General features: G+C 36.2%; 1 protein-coding gene across 9 annotated transcripts in view; it reads left to right on the top strand.

The window, feature by feature from the left end:
• The window catches only part of RAPGEF2 (Rap guanine nucleotide exchange factor 2), a 183,443-nt gene that overhangs the window by 138,484 nt on the left and 25,717 nt on the right, over positions 1–19,242 (top strand). For all 9 annotated transcript variants that reach the window (XM_080589661.1, XM_080589657.1, XM_080589659.1 and 6 more), the window contains 9 exons: positions 7,350–7,527; positions 9,318–9,454; positions 9,893–10,051; positions 11,382–11,534; positions 11,866–12,030; positions 15,076–15,183; positions 15,266–15,469; positions 15,559–15,667; positions 18,487–18,733. In XM_080589661.1, the coding sequence (XP_080445787.1) occupies positions 7,350–7,527; positions 9,318–9,454; positions 9,893–10,051; positions 11,382–11,534; positions 11,866–12,030; positions 15,076–15,183; positions 15,266–15,469; positions 15,559–15,667; positions 18,487–18,733 (1,460 nt within the window). The remainder of the gene's footprint in view (positions 1–7,349; positions 7,528–9,317; positions 9,455–9,892; positions 10,052–11,381; positions 11,535–11,865; positions 12,031–15,075; positions 15,184–15,265; positions 15,470–15,558; positions 15,668–18,486; positions 18,734–19,242) is intronic.

Genomic DNA, 19,242 nt, shown 5'->3' with positions numbered 1-19,242 from the left:
AGTGCTTTTTCTCCTAGCTACCTGGGAAATATGGGGGGGCTTGAACTGGTGAGATTTCTGAAGCTATCACACGGCTGGGGGGCTTCTTGTTGCAAAGTTCTGCACTCTTCATTTGGAACAGAGCTTGCTCTGAAACATATCCCAAGGGTGCCTAGAACATTTGAGGTGTATGTGCTTGTTTTAAATATATTTAAAAAAATATAAAAATAATAATATGAGGAAGTCTAGATCTTCCTCTTGATATTTTCAGTTCTTGCAATGTCCTCTGATAGGAAACTGTAGCAATTTATTTAAATTAGATTTGATTCACTTTTTCAGAATAACATTTTTCTCTCAAAAGGATTTTGAAAAAATTTAACAGGAACAAGTCTACTTGAAGTTTTATTTACTAGAAAAGGAATAATTTTTGGTTTGGATGCTTTTAAAAATACAGACATGTCCATTTAGATAATGGGAAAAGCATTATCTGCACAAATACATACAACTTACGTTGTGAACATATTTGTAACATTTATTCTGTTTTAGGGGAAAAGCTTGGAGACTTTCCTGTAGTAGGAGGTAGGCTTAAAAAAAAGTCTCCGTTCAGTTTAGATAATAATTGCAATAATGCAAAGTCTTATTTTTGCGAAAAATAAGTCAAAGTAACTGAACACTTTAGTCAAGTATATTTCTCAAAATTTCTTCTGAAGAGAAGATTACTTTGAGATAGGATTTATGTTTATACTGTGAGGGTGAAGAAGAGGTAAAATCAGCTTTGTTCTTTGTCTTCTATAGATTTTCATACCTTTTATTCTAAAGATTTTATCCTTAAGCATAAAAATACCAAGTACCTCTAGAGAGACACTTGTAGGTGGCATTTAGATGGTTATAGTCATACAGTTCATCTCTAGATAAGTTGCTGAAACTTCTTGTAAAAGTTTTGGAAGAAAACCCTTATAACTGTGAGAAGGATCACTGAGTTCCTGGGAAATTAAAAATACAATAGGGAAGCTTTAGAGAAATACTTCTTGAGTCACCAATCTGGTGTAATCTGGTGTATGTCTCCTGTAGTAATTCTTCTTTTCAGTAATGAAATCAACAGTATGGTTGGTGTTTAGAGAGAGTTAGTGATTTTTGTGAAGTATTTACATGGGGAATATTTACTTTAATATATTTACTTTAATATTTAAAATTTAATTTTTGTCTAATTAAAAAAAAGGAGGATACTGTGTCACATGCTTTAAAAAATACTTTGCGTTCTTCAATTAATCTGCAGTTAATTGCTCATTTAAAGAATTATTGGCACAGGTGTATTAAGATCTGTGTAACTGCACAATGTCAGTGTAATTACTAAAATAATTTGTGTCCCTAGAGACATAAAGTATTGCAAGCATTTATTGCAGAATGCTTTGTTTTAGAACATACTTGAAGTTTTTATTTAAAAAACAAAAGCACACCCGAATTGATGAATCCAGTTGTAGGAATCGATAAAGTTGGGAATCCTAAACTCTTGAAATTAACTTTGTGGTACCAAGTGCTGTCATTTTTAATAATTTCTCATATTGTCACAAACCATTAATTTCTTACTTCAGTTTCAGTTGTAAAGGAATATAATGTAGGAATGTTAAGTTAGGCTAAAGTACTGCAAAAAAAAAAAGGCGACAAGATAAACAGCAGTAATCTGAATACTCTAGGATCAAGTCTGGGATTAAGTAATCAGAAATACTTTTTAAAAAGACTGGATCAGTCTTTTCACAATTATTTGCCTTTTAATTCTCCCCCAAGTGTTTATTCAAAAATTATAAACCATAACCAAGTCATCTACATTATTTTTTGCTTAAATTTTAATAGATCTTAGGCAAAGCTCAGTATCATCGTTGCTCTAATTCTGTTCCATATTTAAAGGCATCTTTCCACTCAGTAGAATGGATTTATGTTCATTATGTCTAAGTGGAAAGGAATGATTCAGAAAGATTGCCAACTTACCTTTTGATTGATTAAAAAGGAAAATTCTTAAATTATACTATTAACTGGATCTTTACTGTCAATGTCAGAGTTAATGATATGTCATGTTATGCATCCTAGTAAGTTTTAGTCCTGTAGCCTTAAGAGCAGCTGTTTGCAGTAAAAATACGTTCATGGCCTTTTCAGATTTTTTGAATAAATCATGAAGCTGAATCTTCAGATGCTTTCAGCATTGAGTTGAGAATATTTCCTTTTAAATATTAATGCTGTAACTAAATTTGTCAAATGTTGCACATGAAAGAACTTCTTTTAGGCTAAGAATTATTTACCACAATAAAATAAATAATCCTTTGTCGTTATCCACCCAAGTCTAAAAATAAATGTCAGGTGCCCATCAGTATGGTTGTTAATGTTAGAACTTTTATTTTAGGAAATAAGTTCACCGTTGGCTAACTGTGTAACGGGGCTGGAGAGGAAGGGGATGCTGAGTGTTAGCTTGCTTGCGGGCTGGTATCTGCCAAGAACAATACTTTGCTCCTGCCTCGTGTTGACTTGGCAAAGCAAGTTGTTCACTGCTGCTTCTCATGTTTCGTTACATACCTCTTCCTATACGCTCCTGAACGCTTCCTATCCCTGACAGGTTTATTACCAGCTGACGAGCCCGGTTTGAGAGTGGGGAGATTTAAGCCTGTGAATGCGTGTTATCCCTCCTCCCTCTCTTGGGAAGGCATTGTGTTGCCTGAGCTCCTTCCTTTGCCAGCCTTTCTTTGCCTTATCCTGTCCTCAGACTGGTGGCTTCCTGGCAGCCCTACGTGCCCGCCCGTGTCTGCCCCAGACGCTCCCAGCAGTAAAGGAAATGGGTAACATCCTTTCAGTGACCCTCCCAGGATGCAGGTAGCGCTGGGAAATTTTCAAGATGTCAGCTTTTGTTTTCTCACGGGCCTGGTAGGAGAACTCTTCGGAGAAAGGTCCATCTTCTAGAGATTTCACGGGCATTCACACTCTTCACAGTACCGTTTAAAAAAATAATCTGACAACCTTAAATTTGTGTGAGATTTGTGTCTGCAATAGTTGTAATTGAATGTAATATATATTATCATAATTACATGACAAACAGATACATATTATAATTAGTTGCATGGCTTGAATTCGATAGCAATTTATTGATATGGTAACCTTTTACCCAGTGAGTTGAAAGCTAATGTAAAACAAAACCCAAGCTGTGATTTCTCTCTGTGGAAAAGCTGGGTGCAGTGTGCCTCTATAGTGACAGGAGAAAATCTTTCAAACTAGTGGGATTTCTGCGAATTGCACTGAAGGTGCAGTGTCAGCATTCTTGGTGTTTTCTATCAATATCGGCTTATAAATTAAGAAATAAAACCCAGAAGATTTTTGCTGATAAATATTCTTAACCTCCCCTTTTCTGTTTATTTTTTAGCCCTTCAACCACAGTGATGATAACTTTAAAAAGGTGAATTTTTTGAGGTGGGCTTGGCAGTTTTATTTACTAGCTTGAAGAGCTGCATCAGACGCAGATGAACCTATTTCTGATCTGCACAAGAAGTCTTGAATTTTTTTTTCCAGTATTTTTCTCTTGCATGCTTGGAGATTCTGTGGTTTTTAGGTGGTGGTGTTAGTCACAGAGGGACATTTAGTCTTCAGAATGGATGCATTTCTTCCTCAAAATGTTTCCGAAGGTGTTGAAAAAGTATTTTAAAAATTCTGTTCAACTACTGATTTCCTAGTATTTTAATGTGGTTAATTCTCTTTGTTTTATTTTCCTTTTCTCCCCCCCCCCTTCTATGTTGTCAAGATCATTTGGGAGCTTTCACCCCCAAACCAATGTAGAAAAGAAAACACTAATGACCACCCCAAAAAAAGCTATCCTGGTAGGCAGTTCTCCAGGTCTTCCCACTTTGGGGGTGCGTTAAACAGTGTAGCCAGATGGTCAGAAGAGGCGATTCTCCCGTTGTATTTAGTATTGGTACAGACTCACCTTGAATTCTGTGTGTCATTCTGGGCTCCACTATATAAAAAGAGCGTTAAGGGCTGGAGGGCATGTCCTGTGGGGAGAGGCTGAGGGTACTTGGGTTGTCTCATCTGGAGAGGAGGCGGTTGAGAGGTGGCCTCCCTGTGCTCTGTAGCTCTGGTCTCTGCTCCCTGGTGTCACCAATGACAGGATGTGGCCTAATGAAAATAATAGTTGCTTTTTTTTTTATGATGATTTTTTTCCCTTGAGAGTCAGACCCAGTGGCTAACTGAGGAAAAACTTACTCAGCGCTCCTTTATTTTCCATCTTTTGATACTTATTTCATTGTATTTATTTAATTAGCTGTTACCCCTCAAATTTAGAAGTAATTTTGGTCTTGGAGGCAGTTAGCAATTGGAGCAACCATTTTTATATTGCTTCAGTATTAGTCTTATAGACACTGCTTAAAAATGGAGAGGTCTCCTTAGGTTGTGAATGTGAACTAACTCTTCACCTCAATGAAAATGTCACTCAGTCTCCTGACTTTCTTGTTGGTAATATGACAAATAAAATCCTAGGCTGTCACTGTCACGCGATTCATTTGAAGCTTCAGCAAATTTCTCATGGCATCTTTTCAACTGTGAAGGAAAATTTTCATTGCGACTGGTATTTAGATTTTGGAGAGACAGTGTTTTGTAGTTTAAGCTGCAACCAGCCCTTTTCACATATAAATCCAAAAAGATTGCATGTAAGCAAACCTAATATTATCTTATTACCCAAGAAACAAACACAGCAGTACTTATGAAAGCACTCATTTCTGAGGTGTATTTCATCCTTGATAAACATTCATTGGAAATCTTTAAGCCTCGTAATTGACCATGGACAAATCCTGTAGGGTTTTCATCCTGTGTTTTGGGTTTTTTACTGCTGAAGCTTACAAAGACGCCCCTATCCTCAAAGGAGCTAATCAGGATTTTTCCTTTAGTCTTACACAAATGCATGGCTATTGTTCCCATAACTAAGGGTTCCTGTGCAGATGTGCTTGATTTTTCTAACCCATGGTGGAGTACAGAAGTGGACGTAGGTTGGAATGAAGTTTAATGTGTCAGCAAGAGGACCCTGAAAACTTCATGTCATATTTAATGCTATTAAGCCTAAAGAACCAAGCCATTTGCAGTGTTCCTGTAGATAAATTAGTGTACATTTCTAATGTGAAGGCATATCCAATTATTCTTCACAGTGTAGTAAAACTTGTGCAATACTTTTTGCATTCATAAACTGAGAAGGTGTCTTCGTCAGATGAGTTGCTTTATTCTTTCTTACTAAAAATGTGTATTGGCTACATGGAAAGGTTACATATTCTTTTGCTAACTTCTGCATAATAACTGTGTGTTGCTTGAAATACATTTTTTTTCTTGTAAGATAAAGGTGTCCAAAGTTAATAAATGTTACTACTGCTCTGTGGATTACTGCATTCAAATCTGAGTTTGTGTTGCAGTTGTTTGGTTTTTTTTTGGATAACTAGTAAGCAGCTATTCCTGTTCCTATCAATGCCATTGGTTGCCAAAAAGATCTAACTAGCTCTGTAAACAGTGATCGTCCCTCAGGAAATACTTGTAGCTTCTAGCTGCAATGTTTAAGGTATTTTCTGAACACAACACAAAATTGTGTTTAATTTATGTGGGAATTATTTTTTAAATGGTGTCATTTTTTTGATAGGGTTTCTGTCTTAAGGCAATAAACTAAAAGTGGACAGTCAAATAATTTTTTAAACAAAACAGTTGGGGTTTTTTTGCACAGCATGTGGAATTTTCTTGGGTTCCAAAGTATCTCTTCCACATTGGCAATGTGTGACTAAGTTTAATTGTGCATTTAGCTTACCAACAGGCTTTTGAGAAGGCTTCTGCTGGGCAGGTAGGAGGGGCACTTGTTAATAACAGGAAGGTTTGCAGAAGGGACTGATGAATTAGTCACACAGTCGCTGGAATTGTCACAGTTGGAGACTCATGATTCTGACAGAACAGTGTCACAAGCCATGTGTCTACTGACTCATCACTAATTTTTCCACCAGTCTCATTTGATGAAAGCTATTTTGTACGAGTAGTTAGAGTAATTGTTTCAAATATATCATAGGGAATATGCATGTTAAACACAGCAAGACCACTAATGAAAATACTGCTAGCAGTATTCATTTTTTGTGATTTGTTTGTGTGGCAGTAACAGTCTTCTCTCCCCTGTTTAGGAAATGCTTGGCACTTTTTTCTTTTAAAAACAAAATGAGAATAATTTGAATATCGTGTAGGTGCTGGTACGATGCTTTTCATGCTAACAGGACCCCATTACAAAGCTTCTGTGGTGTTGTAGGGCAGAAGTGTTTAATAATGCTACTAGCTGACCTGATCCGTCTCCAGCTGTATGCTGCCATTCATTAGGTGGCTGTGTATGATGGCATTAAAGTAACATAGTCAGCCACATCTAGTCAGGCAGAAGTAGGGAAGATCATTCTATAAAAATACAAACATAATTTGTCTTACCTTCTCTGTGTTTGGAAGGTGACCTAATTTTTTTTAAACCAATTTATGGGAGTCAGATCGATCAAACAGGCTTTGGTTGCTGTTTGTCCCATGCAGGATTTTTAAAGTAAACATGAATGCATTGTTTGCATTCATATAATGTCTGAGAAACTTGATTTGTCAAGCCATGTTGTAAAACTTTCATTAAAATCTTGCATTTCCGTAAAGGTTGTGATAGCTGAGCCTTGGCAGCTGCTGTGGCATTAAATCAGGTTCTGAGAAAGCGCAACTTCATCAGCCATGATAGACAAGTGTTTGTAGGGTTTACTAAATGTTCAGTCTTGAAACAGTATCATTAAAATGTATTTACCTTTAGGTGCTGTCCTAATGACCTTAGGCTATGTGTGGACTATGTTTTCATCTTTTTAAAACAAAACAAAAAACAACAGGCAGTTTTAGGTTACTGAGAGAGCAAAATTTTTGAAGCATTTTGATGCAGTGCTTACTTCCCCAGACTGCCTACGTAAGATAATATTGCATTCATAAATGTCTGAAAATGTAATGTTGGGATGGGAACAGAATATGTTTTAAATTATCTGTTTGTTTAAAATAAGTGATCTATTTCAAGGAGCAATTTATTGGAATAAACTGCCTACAATTCCCCCAAGACCTGCTAATTAAATAATTTATGATAAATCCTGTTTATATATGGCTGATTGAAACATGTTAAAAGCCCTGTTTAACGTTGTTTTGGTGTTGGTAAATGGTTTATTGTTTTAAAAAAAATGTGAAGAAAAAAGCAACACAAAAATTCATTTGACAGATTAGGTAGAATTTTTCTGTATATTAAATAGGAAACTAGAGCAGTGAAGAACACGTTTGAATACTTTTTTTTTTGAAATTGTTTATATGCATTAATTCAGGCTACAGAAAGTGAAGCTGGTGATATGGATCTCAGTGGGTTGCCAGAGACAGCAGTGGATTCTGAGGATGACGATGATGAAGAAGACATTGAAAGAGCATCCGATCCTTTAATGAGTAGAGATATTGTTAGAGATTGCTTAGAGAAAGACCCCATAGACAGGACAGATGATGATATTGGTAAGTATTACAAAGTAGCAAAATGCCATCAAACTTGTTCTTCACCAAAAAATGTATTTTTTGAGCTTGGGGTTTTATTTTGGTTGCTGGCTTTTGTAGTTGGTAAGTTTAGTGTGTATTCTGTAAGCTGATCTGTAAAGGCCAATGAATGAGCACAGCCAAAGAACTGGAAAATGCACAAGATACGGCGGAAAGCTATCAGTGCTGACCTTTTAGGTTTCAACATTCAACTTCTAATTGATATCAAGACTGGTTTATGAAGTAAGCATTGTTGCTTACTGGAAATTGTTAGAAATTTGACAAAATTTATGTTCGTGTCATTACTGGATTCTTACTACGTTTCTTTGTTTTAAGTTGCATTGGTTTTTTACAACATTTATAATAAATAGTGGAGCCATAAGACCTTTACATAAATATAAATCTACTAAAACTAATTTGCTATGTTAATGTACAGACTAATACATAGAAAGCAAAGCTAGAATTAGAATTGTAGTAATTACCATTTCTAATCTAATCTGTTTCACTGTTGCAGGTGGTTTTTTGTGTGTGTGATTGTTTTGTTTGTTTTTCGTTCTTTTTTCCGTTCATCAAAGTATACCTAAATGATGATTTGTTGATTATGACATGATGAATGGACTGGAGCATCTCTTGTATGAGTAAAAACTGTGAGAGTTGGGACAGTCCAGCCTAGAGAAAAGAAGGCTCAAGGGGAATCTCATCCATGTGTGCAAATACTTGAAGGGAGGGTGTAAAGACAGTGGAGCCAGGCTCTTCTCAGTGGTACCAAGTGACAGGACAAGAGGCATTGTGCACACTGGAACAGAAGAAGTTGCCTCTGAACATCAGGAAACACTTCTGAACTGTGCTTCAGGTGATGGAGCACTGGCAAACACTGCCCAGAGAGGCTGTTGAGTCTCCTCCTTGGAGATCTTCAAAAGCCGCCTGGACATGATCCTGGGCAACCTGCTTAGGGTGTCCCTGCTTGAGCAGGGTTGGACATGATGACCTCCAGTGGTCCCTTCCAGTCTCAACCATTCTGTGATTCTGCATAAATAAAATTTTAGGAAAAAGATTGAGTTATATTGACTATTTCTAGTAGGTTTTGATGAGAACAAATGCAAAAACGTCTAACCTCTAGGGCATATAATTCCTTAGCACGACTATTAAGAACAAATGAGCTCTGTGTAGCTATGGACTATGTAAAACATCAAAATACGGGAGAAGCTCACAGTTGAGTATAAGTGCAACTCCAGTACATACAGAAGCCAGAACAGCAGTAGTCACCTGTAAGACAGTAATCCTATTCTACCTGGCCCATCCTAGGGGATCTTTGTAAATACACCAGATGACAACTCTTTTGTTGTTAACATGCCTAGACTGGACATGGAATGGATGGGTTTACCAAAGAAGTTGCTCAGTTTTGAGAAATTTCCCTTCTTAATATCTTACTGTGTTTTATATAGGCCAATCATAGTCGTAATGGAGTTACTGCTCTGGCTGGATGGAGAATTACAGTTTCATTGGCTGTGTTCAGAGCTCTCGATTAAATTACAATTCTTCTATTATGCTGACTTTTACTTTGCAGGGTTTCTATTGATGGTATGATCAGCCAGTCTGTGCCTACAAAATACCCAGTAATTACAACAGGCCACTGTACAAGATTTATTAGTATACAGAAACGATTGTGCTGCATTTTAGCTTAAGTAGCCTTAGGCATCTTTCTGAAGAACTGTCTTTGCTGTGCTTTGTTGTTTTGACATGCACGACTCAGTGGGCTTTTTCTCCTTCAGAACAACTACTGGAATTCATGCATCAATTGCCTGCTTTTGCCAACATGACAATGTCAGTGAGGAGAGAGCTCTGTGCTGTAATGGTGTTTGCAGTTGTGGAGAGAGCAGGAACTATTGTACTGAACGATGGAGAAGAGGTCAGTAGAAGTTACTTCTGACTCCCCTGTTATACCAGACATCCCAGAGTCCACAGTGTTATGGTCCTTTTTTTTTTTTTGCTTTAAAAAAAAAGTAACTTTGAGCAGGTAAATTAAGTGTCAAAATTAAGTGTCATCTTGTTCTTCCTTTGAAAGTTTTTGTTTAAGCCCTTGCACAACATTTCTTATTCAGTAAAAGCATACGAAAATAATCTTCATAACATACATACTTCCTGTCTATTGGAGTTGATTTGGGAAATTTATTTCAACGGCTTAAAATCTAGTGTATACATTTTTTTTTTAATAGGTGCCAAAAAATAACTCTTTTCCTTTGGGGGGGGGGGGGGGGGGGAAGAAGTGGGGATTGTATCTGTATAGCATGGTATTACAATGTTAAATGATTTTGTCTTCATGTGTCCTGCAACATTTAATTTGTAGCTGGATTCCTGGTCAGTCATTTTGAATGGCTCTGTGGAAGTGACGTATCCTGATGGAAGAACAGAGATACTGTGCATGGGAAACAGTTTTGGCGTTTCCCCTACCATGGACAAAGAGTATATGAAGGGGGTGATGAGAACCAAAGTGGATGACTGCCAGGTAGTGTGTCCAACTGTAACACATGCAAAATTATGTACATATAGAAATAATACAACTGAATAGCCAGACAGTTTTTTTCAAACTGAGTGTATGTGTAAAATCTGTAGTGCATAACCCCATGAAATACTTAAGAGATGCGGTTCCTGCTATTTGTACTTACAGGCTGGGAAATTGAATTCTCTTCATCCGGATAGGGATTGTTTTGGATTGTTTGTGGGATTGGTTTGTCTGTGTGCTTTCTGCAGAACATAAGGCCTAGCAGCCTGCTGCATATATCCATTGCTTCAAAGTTTCCTTTAGTAAGATCTCAAGATCCGTTAGCTATTACAGTCTCTCTTACTTCTGCAGGTAAGAGCCGTTCTTCCTTAGTGGACTCAGCTACTGAATCTTAGACTAATACATCTGTCCCATGATGAAAAGTAGAAGATGCTTTAGTTTCAGCCAGTCTGACCTTTCAATAAAAACGTTTTGACCTTTGCTATAACACAAACAGTCAGTTGTAAAGGAGCACTTCTCATAGCATAAAACAACTAGCTTAATCTGTATATGTGGTGGCTGCTTACTTCTTCCCATCCAGAAGACAATAGCCAAGCTCTGGGTGAATTATGTGTTTTTCTTGGTCCTGATGGCTAATTAGCTTCTATCAGATGCCCTTTGAAATCGGTGGAAATGTGTTATGGAGTCTAACTGCCAATAAGTGCATAAATCGTATCTTGTTAGAATAATGTTCTGCAACAAATCCAAACAGTAGGAGATCTGTTTCAGCTACTAATAGCTGCTGGAAATAGAAAAGTTCTGTAAATAAATTATGAAGAATGCAGAAGAAAATTCTATCTCTGGGAATCTTGTACCTTTGTCCTAAGTAGGTACATAATGATTTTGCAGCTTGTCAATCAAAAAAACCCACTAATTTCCGTTCAGTTAATGGCCCAAGTTAATTTAAGGAGACAGTTTAATCTCAAGTATTTGCAATTCATAGTGTATGTGTATTTTTTTCCAAGTTGTAGTGGGTGGTCTTAATTATATTTGGATAGTGTAGGTACTAGGAATATTATTAAGCAGGGAGATCTAAGCAGCTAAGCAAAAATGGCTGGTAATGCTAAGTCATTTTGTTCTGATGAATCTTAGGCTCCTCTGATTACAAGATTGTATTGGAAATACCGTGTATTCATCTGCTTATTCCAGCTGAACTGCTGGAATAACAGATTTGGCCAACCGCAGGTTGAGAACCTTCTTTACCTTTTCTACTAATAGAATGCTTGCATCATAAGTCTAAATGGTTTCCTGAAGACTTTACCTTTTAATACTGGTGCGTGATGATTCTTTCCAGTTTGTTTGTATAGCCCAGCAAGATTATTGCCGTATCCTCAATCAAGTAGAAAAGAACATGCAGAAGGTAGAAGAGGAAGGGGAGATTGTGATGGTTAAGGAGCACAGGGAGCTTGATCGCACTGGAACAAGAAAAGGCCACATTGTCATCAAGGTAAAAGCAAAAGGGGAAGAGTATTGCAAAGGTCTGTATTCTATAAACTTCTGCACTTGGCAAATAAGGCTCAGGATTAGATGAGATATGTATGATAACATGTATTTGAAAGTAAAAATTTCTAGTTTTTCTACTTTAAAAAGTTATACACGTGAGTAACGAAGTGATTTTTATAAAACTTAATTACAGAAGCTTTGCTTATCTCATCAGTCAGTAGATACCAGTATTGTTCTTTCTAGTGTAATTCTTCAATATGATACAAGAAAAAAAATTTCATTTATTGAAAATGTATTTTAATTTTTAAGTGTTTTTTCTTTCTTTTTTAATTTAGGGAACAGCTGAAAGGTTAACAATGCATTTGGTGGAAGAACACTCCGTGGTAGACCCAACATTTATAGAAGACTTCCTGTTGACGTATCGGACCTTTCTTTCCAGCCCAATGGAAGTGGGGAAGAAGTTGTTGGAGTGGTTCAATGACCCCAGCCTCAGGGATAAGGTTAAAATCCCCTAAAATTTATACTCTTGTTATGTGCATGAAAATATAAGCTACTAAGAATAAAATAAAATTTTTTTGAGTGACTCGACTGAAGAAGACAATTTTAGTGACAGAATGCATGGATAAAACTACAGAAATATTTCTTCTTATTGTACTTTAAGTACAAACTTGTTCAGGCAAGGTAAATTAGCCATAATTTACCTTGCTGTGTTATTACTACTTAACTTAGTTGCTTGTAAGTATAGGGAAAGCTTTTTTCAGTAATTAGCATTTTTATTTAATATCATTTAATGTAGTTCTATTGTGTCTTGAAATTTGAGCATGTAACTGAGTCCTGTTGTCTATACATAATAGTAATTAACACAATTTGGCAAACATTTGGTGATAATTTATCCTTACATAAAGATACTGTAAAATAGAGCCACTGTTAAGAATCTAATCTATTGAGCCTTACACAGTGTTAGGGAAAAAAAAGAAATACAAGACAACAATCAAACAGTCCCTTCCCCAGTCAAAACTATCATGAGATAAGAATGAGGCCCTGTGTATTCAGTTTTGGCACACTGATAGAAGCACACTGTATGTTGAGACTATACTGTGCTTCCCACTGTAATGCTTTACTTCGAGTGTATGTATTTGTCAAATGTAAAACACTAGTTTAAAAAAAAAAGTTTTTTTTTTTTCAAATTTTAAGCTAGGGGAATAATATTAAAATTTTGGTTTTCAACTTTTATTTATATTTGGGTATTTTTCTACTAGAAGTGCTAGTTTGTCTGCACGTTGGAGAAAGGACCTTACGTTTGGCAGAGAGGCAAGGCTTTGCTTCAGGGAAATGCTCACTGTTCCTGTGAAAATCTGACTGCTATGTACACTGGAAAGCTGCAGCTAATATTGTTCAGCACAGACCTGCTAGACCTTCAGATCTATAATACCATCTTTAGACTTATTTTGTTTGTCCTCCATGGATAATCCCCATAGCCTCTAAAAGCATGAGCAACCACAGTTGCTGGTATCAGGTCTGGAAACAGAGCAGCTCTTGTTCTGCCATCTCAAGAGCCAACCCTTTCTGTCATCGGTCAGCCCTTACAGAACCGCTGATTGGTTCACATGCAGGAAAGGCAAAAATTGGAATAGCTTGGGAGGAGCAAAGGATAAGTAAGTGGGGAACACAGGACCCGGAAGATTTTGTCTGTCTGGTTTAGGGGCTGGCAAAGGAGAGGGAAAGGGGTGAGAAAAACTTATGAAGCACCATCGGTAGCCAGTGATAGACTGGGACATTTGAGATCTAATCTTGCTTATGATTTTCCCTACAACTAGGGTACTTGACATAACTTAAACCGTTTTTTAGAGCTGCTCTCCTGGTTGAAATACGAGTAGGGGCATTCTTCTGGAAGTTACTGTTCAACTCTTTTCAGTGCAGTGTCTGCTGGGTGCAGCAAGAAGTCCCTACTTTGAAAGCAGCATTGATACTGAAGTATTTTAAAATATATGATGTGGTATGGCTTGCAACTTCCTGTTTTGCTTAAAAATTGTAGTTGTCCCAAATTTCACTAGACATCATCTGGGTCTTCCAATGTGATCCACATTTTTTTCATTTTCAACACAGATGTTTAACAGAAAGGAAGTTCATCTTCAGTTTTAAAGATGAAAATGTCTCAAATATGCCAGGAGTGCTACCCCTAGCCTACTTCCCTGTGGCTGGAAGCTGTAGTGCAGAAACTATGCTGTTATCTCCTTTTAGAAATCTAATCTCTCTAGGACTTCTATAGTAGTTGATTAGATTGGTCGTGAATTTCAGCAAGTCTTCTGAATTCATTTGTTTTTCAGGACAAAAGGGAACCCGCTTGGAAACTGCATAAACACAATAAACCATACAGCTCCCATGAGGGTAGCAGAGTTTGCTTTTGGATGCTTTGTCGCAGATCTTTAGCATAAGAGGTTTAGGTTTTGTGCAGAGGCCAAGAACTGACAGTGGCTAGCTGTGTGATTAAAATTTATATGAGATTCTGTTCTAAGCTCCAGTTCTTGAAATGTTCATTTTTTTTTTCCCTATTGACTTGGTTCCCCAGCAGAAGAAATATACCTGTATTTTTGAGAACATCGAGTGGAGCAACCATTTTTGATTAAGGAGCTTTTTGAAAATTGCATGAATCAATCTTAATTCTAAAGGTCAAAAATATTCTACTTTGTCAGGACAAGTGCTGCTGATGTTCCAGGTCAAATCACATCTAAAGATCAAATTTCAGTGGGAGTATATATTTAAAAGGAAAAAAAAAAGAAAGAAAAAAAAAAGAAATAGAAAAAGAAAGGCTCTTGTTTTGTGGCTTTACTGTTCAGGAATATTAATTGATAGTATCATTTTTTTTCCTTCCCTAACAAACTGTAAAATACCAGCTAACATTCTTCTGAACTTGATAATTATAGTTGAATGGGGGAGCTAGGGGATGAAGAGAAGGGAGGAGGTGTAAACCAAAAGATTGAATGTAAGGAAGAGAATTACATGTATTTGCTGTTAAGACCTCTTTCCTGCTTCTTACAATAGCTCCTTTTTCCTGCCTCTGTAAACATACAATAACTCTTTTACACGGGCAAATGCCTAATGAAGTTAATGGTGGCTTATCTCAACTACTGTGAGTTTCAAGAGCCAATAAAAAAAAAAAGGAAGCTTTGTAATCGTGTGCTTGAAGAATTAAGCAGATTTGGAAATGTATGTGGACAGGAAATTGTTGTTACAAATCAGAAATTGATCTAATTTAGTGCTTCATACCTGTGTGTGCTCTATTCCCTGCTCAAACAACTTTGGTACAGCCAGCGTTAATTTTCTAACTTTTAGTAATCTATATGAAATACAACCCTTAAGCAATTTTTATACTTCATTCTCTCCTCATGGTAAATGGTTGCATAACAGTGAAGTTTGGGTATATAGTATTTAGGATCCTGATGGAAGCTTAGAGAAGCTTTAAGAAGCAGTATTTTTAAAGGACTTAGCAATAGTGTTGATCTGGGCTTTCTTGGGAAATACTTAAATTATTGATTAATTTTCAGGTTACACGGGTAGTATTGTTGTGGGTGAACAATCACTTCAATGATTTTGAAGGAGATCCTGCTATGACTCGATTTCTGGAAGAATTTGAGAACAATTTGGAGAGGGAGGTAAGAATGATTTTTTCTGACAGTTTTAGATAGTGGGGAGCAGTCTATTACATATAACTCATTATGCTTCTCTTTTTTATAGAAAATGGGTGGACATTTGAGGCTGTTAAATATTGCTTGTGCTGCTAAAGCGAAACGAAGACTGATAACCTTAACAAAACCATCTCGAGAAGCCCCTTTGCCTTTTATCTTGCTGGGAGGGTCAGAAAAGGGATTTGGCATCTTTGTTGACAGTGTCGATTTTGGTAGCAAAGCTACAGAAGCAGGCTTGAAACGTGGAGACCAGGTATGTAATTTTAAAATGTTTTATTTTTCCACTTTTTTCCCCCCCTTTCTCTTCACTAAATAAAAATAACTACCTCTTTTTATTTTTAGATACTGGAAGTGAATGGTCAAAACTTTGAAAACATTCAGCTGTCAAAAGCCATGGAAATCCTTAGAAATAACACTCATCTGTCTATCACTGTGAAAACCAATTTATTTGGTAAGTTGGTGTGCACTTCGTGCTAACTTGTGTTCTAATTTAGATGGAATTTTTAATTTTGTACATAAAACATTTGAAAATGACTTAAAATGATTGTTTGAAATACTTCGGAGGTGGGAAGAATAGGAAAAGGAGGTTTGCAGCTTCTAAAGAGTCAGAGTTCAAAATCGTAGAGAAAAAATTTCAAATAACATCCTATATGAAGTCACTTGACTCTCACAAGTGCATATTTTTGGATTAAGAGGAACTGCAGTAACCATTTAGCTTGCAGTTATAAAACATGTCCATATGTGTAACAGTCCTTCCTCTAGAAAGAAGCCTTTTTTGGAAGTTCAGTTGTTTGGTGATTTTAATGTGTCAATGGCGTATGCTCATACTTTTTCAGTCTGTGCCTTGTGAGTGTAACAAGGTTAATAAAAACTTTCCGACCAGCTAGGTGATGATAATCTCACTACCCTCCGAATCTTTTCTCTCTCTCTTACAAGTACTTACGAAGTCATGAAGGAGTCTTTAAGCAGCTCGGGAGCTCAGTTACCATCATAAGAAATAAACAATTTGTTTGTTTTATTTAATTTTTACCACTGGACACTTGGATTATTAACATAATTTTGTGATATGTTCCCGAAATACCTCTTTCAGGATGAGGTTCTTCATTGCAAATAAGTAGGACAGAATATTTCCACAGGATGTCACTGAATTAATTGATGGTTAAATATGCTTAGGTTATCTCCAAAAGACATTTGTCAAATCTATTTCCTGGGGACTTTTTTCCTGTGCAGTAAAGATTCTAATGTTTCATCTGTATGTGCTTGTTTAGCAGTTATGTACTTGTTTCTCTATGTATGTGTTCTTTGTAACTCTTGTTTTTTTTTAGTATCATGTGTTGCTTTAGTCTTAAAACTAAAAGTAATTTCTTCATAAATTTTGCTTTCTCAGTTTTTAATCTTGTTGCTTTGCTCCAAATACCGAAATCACGGTAGAGTATCAGAGCAGAACAGTTACTTCCTGTGCATTGCATGCAATATTCCTTATCAACAAATCCCCAAACCAGTTTCCTATTTCTTAACAGCATCTTCCCACCTATATTTAATTTCTCTCTAGCCCCCAAACTCCTTTTCTGTACAGTATGGTTATTGTTTCTCCTTTGCTCTTCTTTAACTCTCCATTATTTTTGGTTTTTAAGGTCTCTTAGTAATTTGTTGTGTACTTCTGGAGGAATGGATGATTGTTAAGGACAAAAAGAATACATACATATGAGTAAAAGCCTTGCTCTGAATACTTATTCTAAGCTGCTCGCCATTGTTCTCACTTTTTCTACAATTCTGTATTTTTAATCATCAGTTTCACAGAGAATACCAAAGAAACAATGATTTTGTTCTTTTTGTTTTGTTTTGTTTTCAAAGCAAATTGCTTTTGTATATTTAACATAGACTTATTCAGTAAGTGCCAGCTGGCTGACATTCATTTTATTTCTTAGCTTATCTTATCAAAACCCCTAGTATCCCCAACCTTATCCCTGAGTTGATTATTCTTTTTTTTTCTTACTCCTTCCCTGTCTTAATATGCGTCCCTGTTTTATGGTGGTTTTCCACTTATAATAAGGAGGGAGCTGTTGAGAATACAGAGGGCTTCTCTTCTTCCTAAAATGAAAATCATTCTCTCATTTCTTCAAAAACACATTATACTATTTCTGTACAAACAAGTTATTCTTTACAAAGATGTGTAAATAATTAAGTTCTTCCTTACCTCAACATCCAACACACAAGATTGTACACATATCACTAGTTCTTGGTATGTTCTCTACTAGACCCATTGCAGTGGCCTTGTTTTCTTTAGAAACATTCAAAAATACCCTTTCTTATTGCTTTCTGAAATTCAGGAGGCATTTGCGCATACCTTTTATGTAGCCTCCAGTATTAATCTTGTAGTCTGTCCTAGCACAGGTTCATTATCTTTGAGAAGTACATTCATCATTACAAACCAAATCATCAGATAATTTTCCCCATTTATCTATGAATACCTTTTCTATTTCTCCGAATGTCTGACTTGATCGCCAGATTGGTTTTGTTTGTATTTAAATATATTGTCACTTTTGTGAAGTGCAAAGTTGAAGAAGAACTGATTAACAAATTCATCAGTTGTGCCTGCCTCATAGATGACTCTTTGTTAGAGAGCTGTGGGAGACAACTGGGAGCGGTAATAAGTTCAGCCTTTTGAGGTTAGAATTTTGCTATACCCAGTCTGTTGGCCTTCTAAGACTTCAAGTTTTCTTGTACATATGGCAGGTGGACAAAACAGCCATATCAAACGTCCAAGATGTCTCTTAAGTATTCTCATAGTTTCTCATTTTTTGTTTGTTTTATGACTTTGTTAGTTTCCATTCTGATTTCTGACTTTTGATCCTGTTGCTAACTGTTGCCTGTCTGTGAGCTTTCATTGCTGGCCATCAGTTTAAAACCTTCCTTTACGGTGGTTAATTTTCTTATGTCATTTTTGTCTAGTGTACTCTTATGCATGCTACTAGTCTGCAGAAGTCTATGTCCTTAGACTGAAAAATCAAATTCCTTCTGCTGACGCCATCCAAGCAACCATGTGGTCATCTAGTGTATTTCTTTTCCAAGCTGGGCCAATTTCCTGATTATTACAGAAAAGTAGTGTCCTTTTTTAAAAAAATAAAATTGTCTTATCTCTAAATTCAGTTAATACGTGAATTAACAGAATGTGCTAAACATTTTTTTATAACAATTTATATTACACTGGTCAGGTGCACAGTCTTTTTTACATTTTTATTCTTCTTTCCACTCTTTTCTCTTGTGCAGTTTTTAAAGAACTTTTAACACGGTTGTCCGAGGAAAAAAGAAATGGTGCTCCCCACCTGCCTAAAATTGGTGATATTAAAAAGGCGAGCCGTTATTCTATCCCAGACCTTGCTGTTGATGTGGAGCAGGTAATAGGACTAGAAAAAGTAAATAAGAAAAGTAAAGCCAACACAGTTGGGGGAAGAAATAAATTAAAGAAGATACTTGACAAGACTCGAATCAGCATTCTGCCTCAGAAACCATACAAGTGAGTGTTTTTTTCTTAAATACTTGCATCGTGTTATGTTTTTAAAAACTTCTCATGATACTTAAAATTTGTTGCGATTCTTTAATTATTTTTGTTAGAAAACAAAAATTTATTTTGTTAAAGAATTGTTAATTCTTTAATTATTACAAAACACTTTTGTATCTTCTAAAATATACTGGAAAATGCTAGTCTGAATATTTGAATGACAATAGGCTGCTAACAATGCAATTTGTGACGTCAATAGGAATATATTTAATTCTTATACAGCAATGGCATAAATACTTCTTCTTGGTTTGTGTTTTCTTTTAAGATAACTATTAACTGGAAGTATCCTGGGCAGTTAATTTCATACTAACTCCGTAAGCAGTTTTGCTTGCAAATTGCTGGTAGAAGTAGTAAATCCAATCTATACGCATTCCAGTGGTCTATAAGAATGTATGCATGATGCCATAAAGGAGACTAAGGTTAAAATTCTAACTTGGGTTCTCCGACAGAATAAAGCTAAATCT

Source organism: Anser brachyrhynchus, assembly GCF_964034855.1.
Source record: "Anser brachyrhynchus genome assembly, chromosome: 4".
Taxonomy (NCBI): Eukaryota; Metazoa; Chordata; class Aves; order Anseriformes; family Anatidae; genus Anser; species Anser brachyrhynchus.
This window is presented reverse-complemented; position numbering and strand designations above follow the sequence as displayed.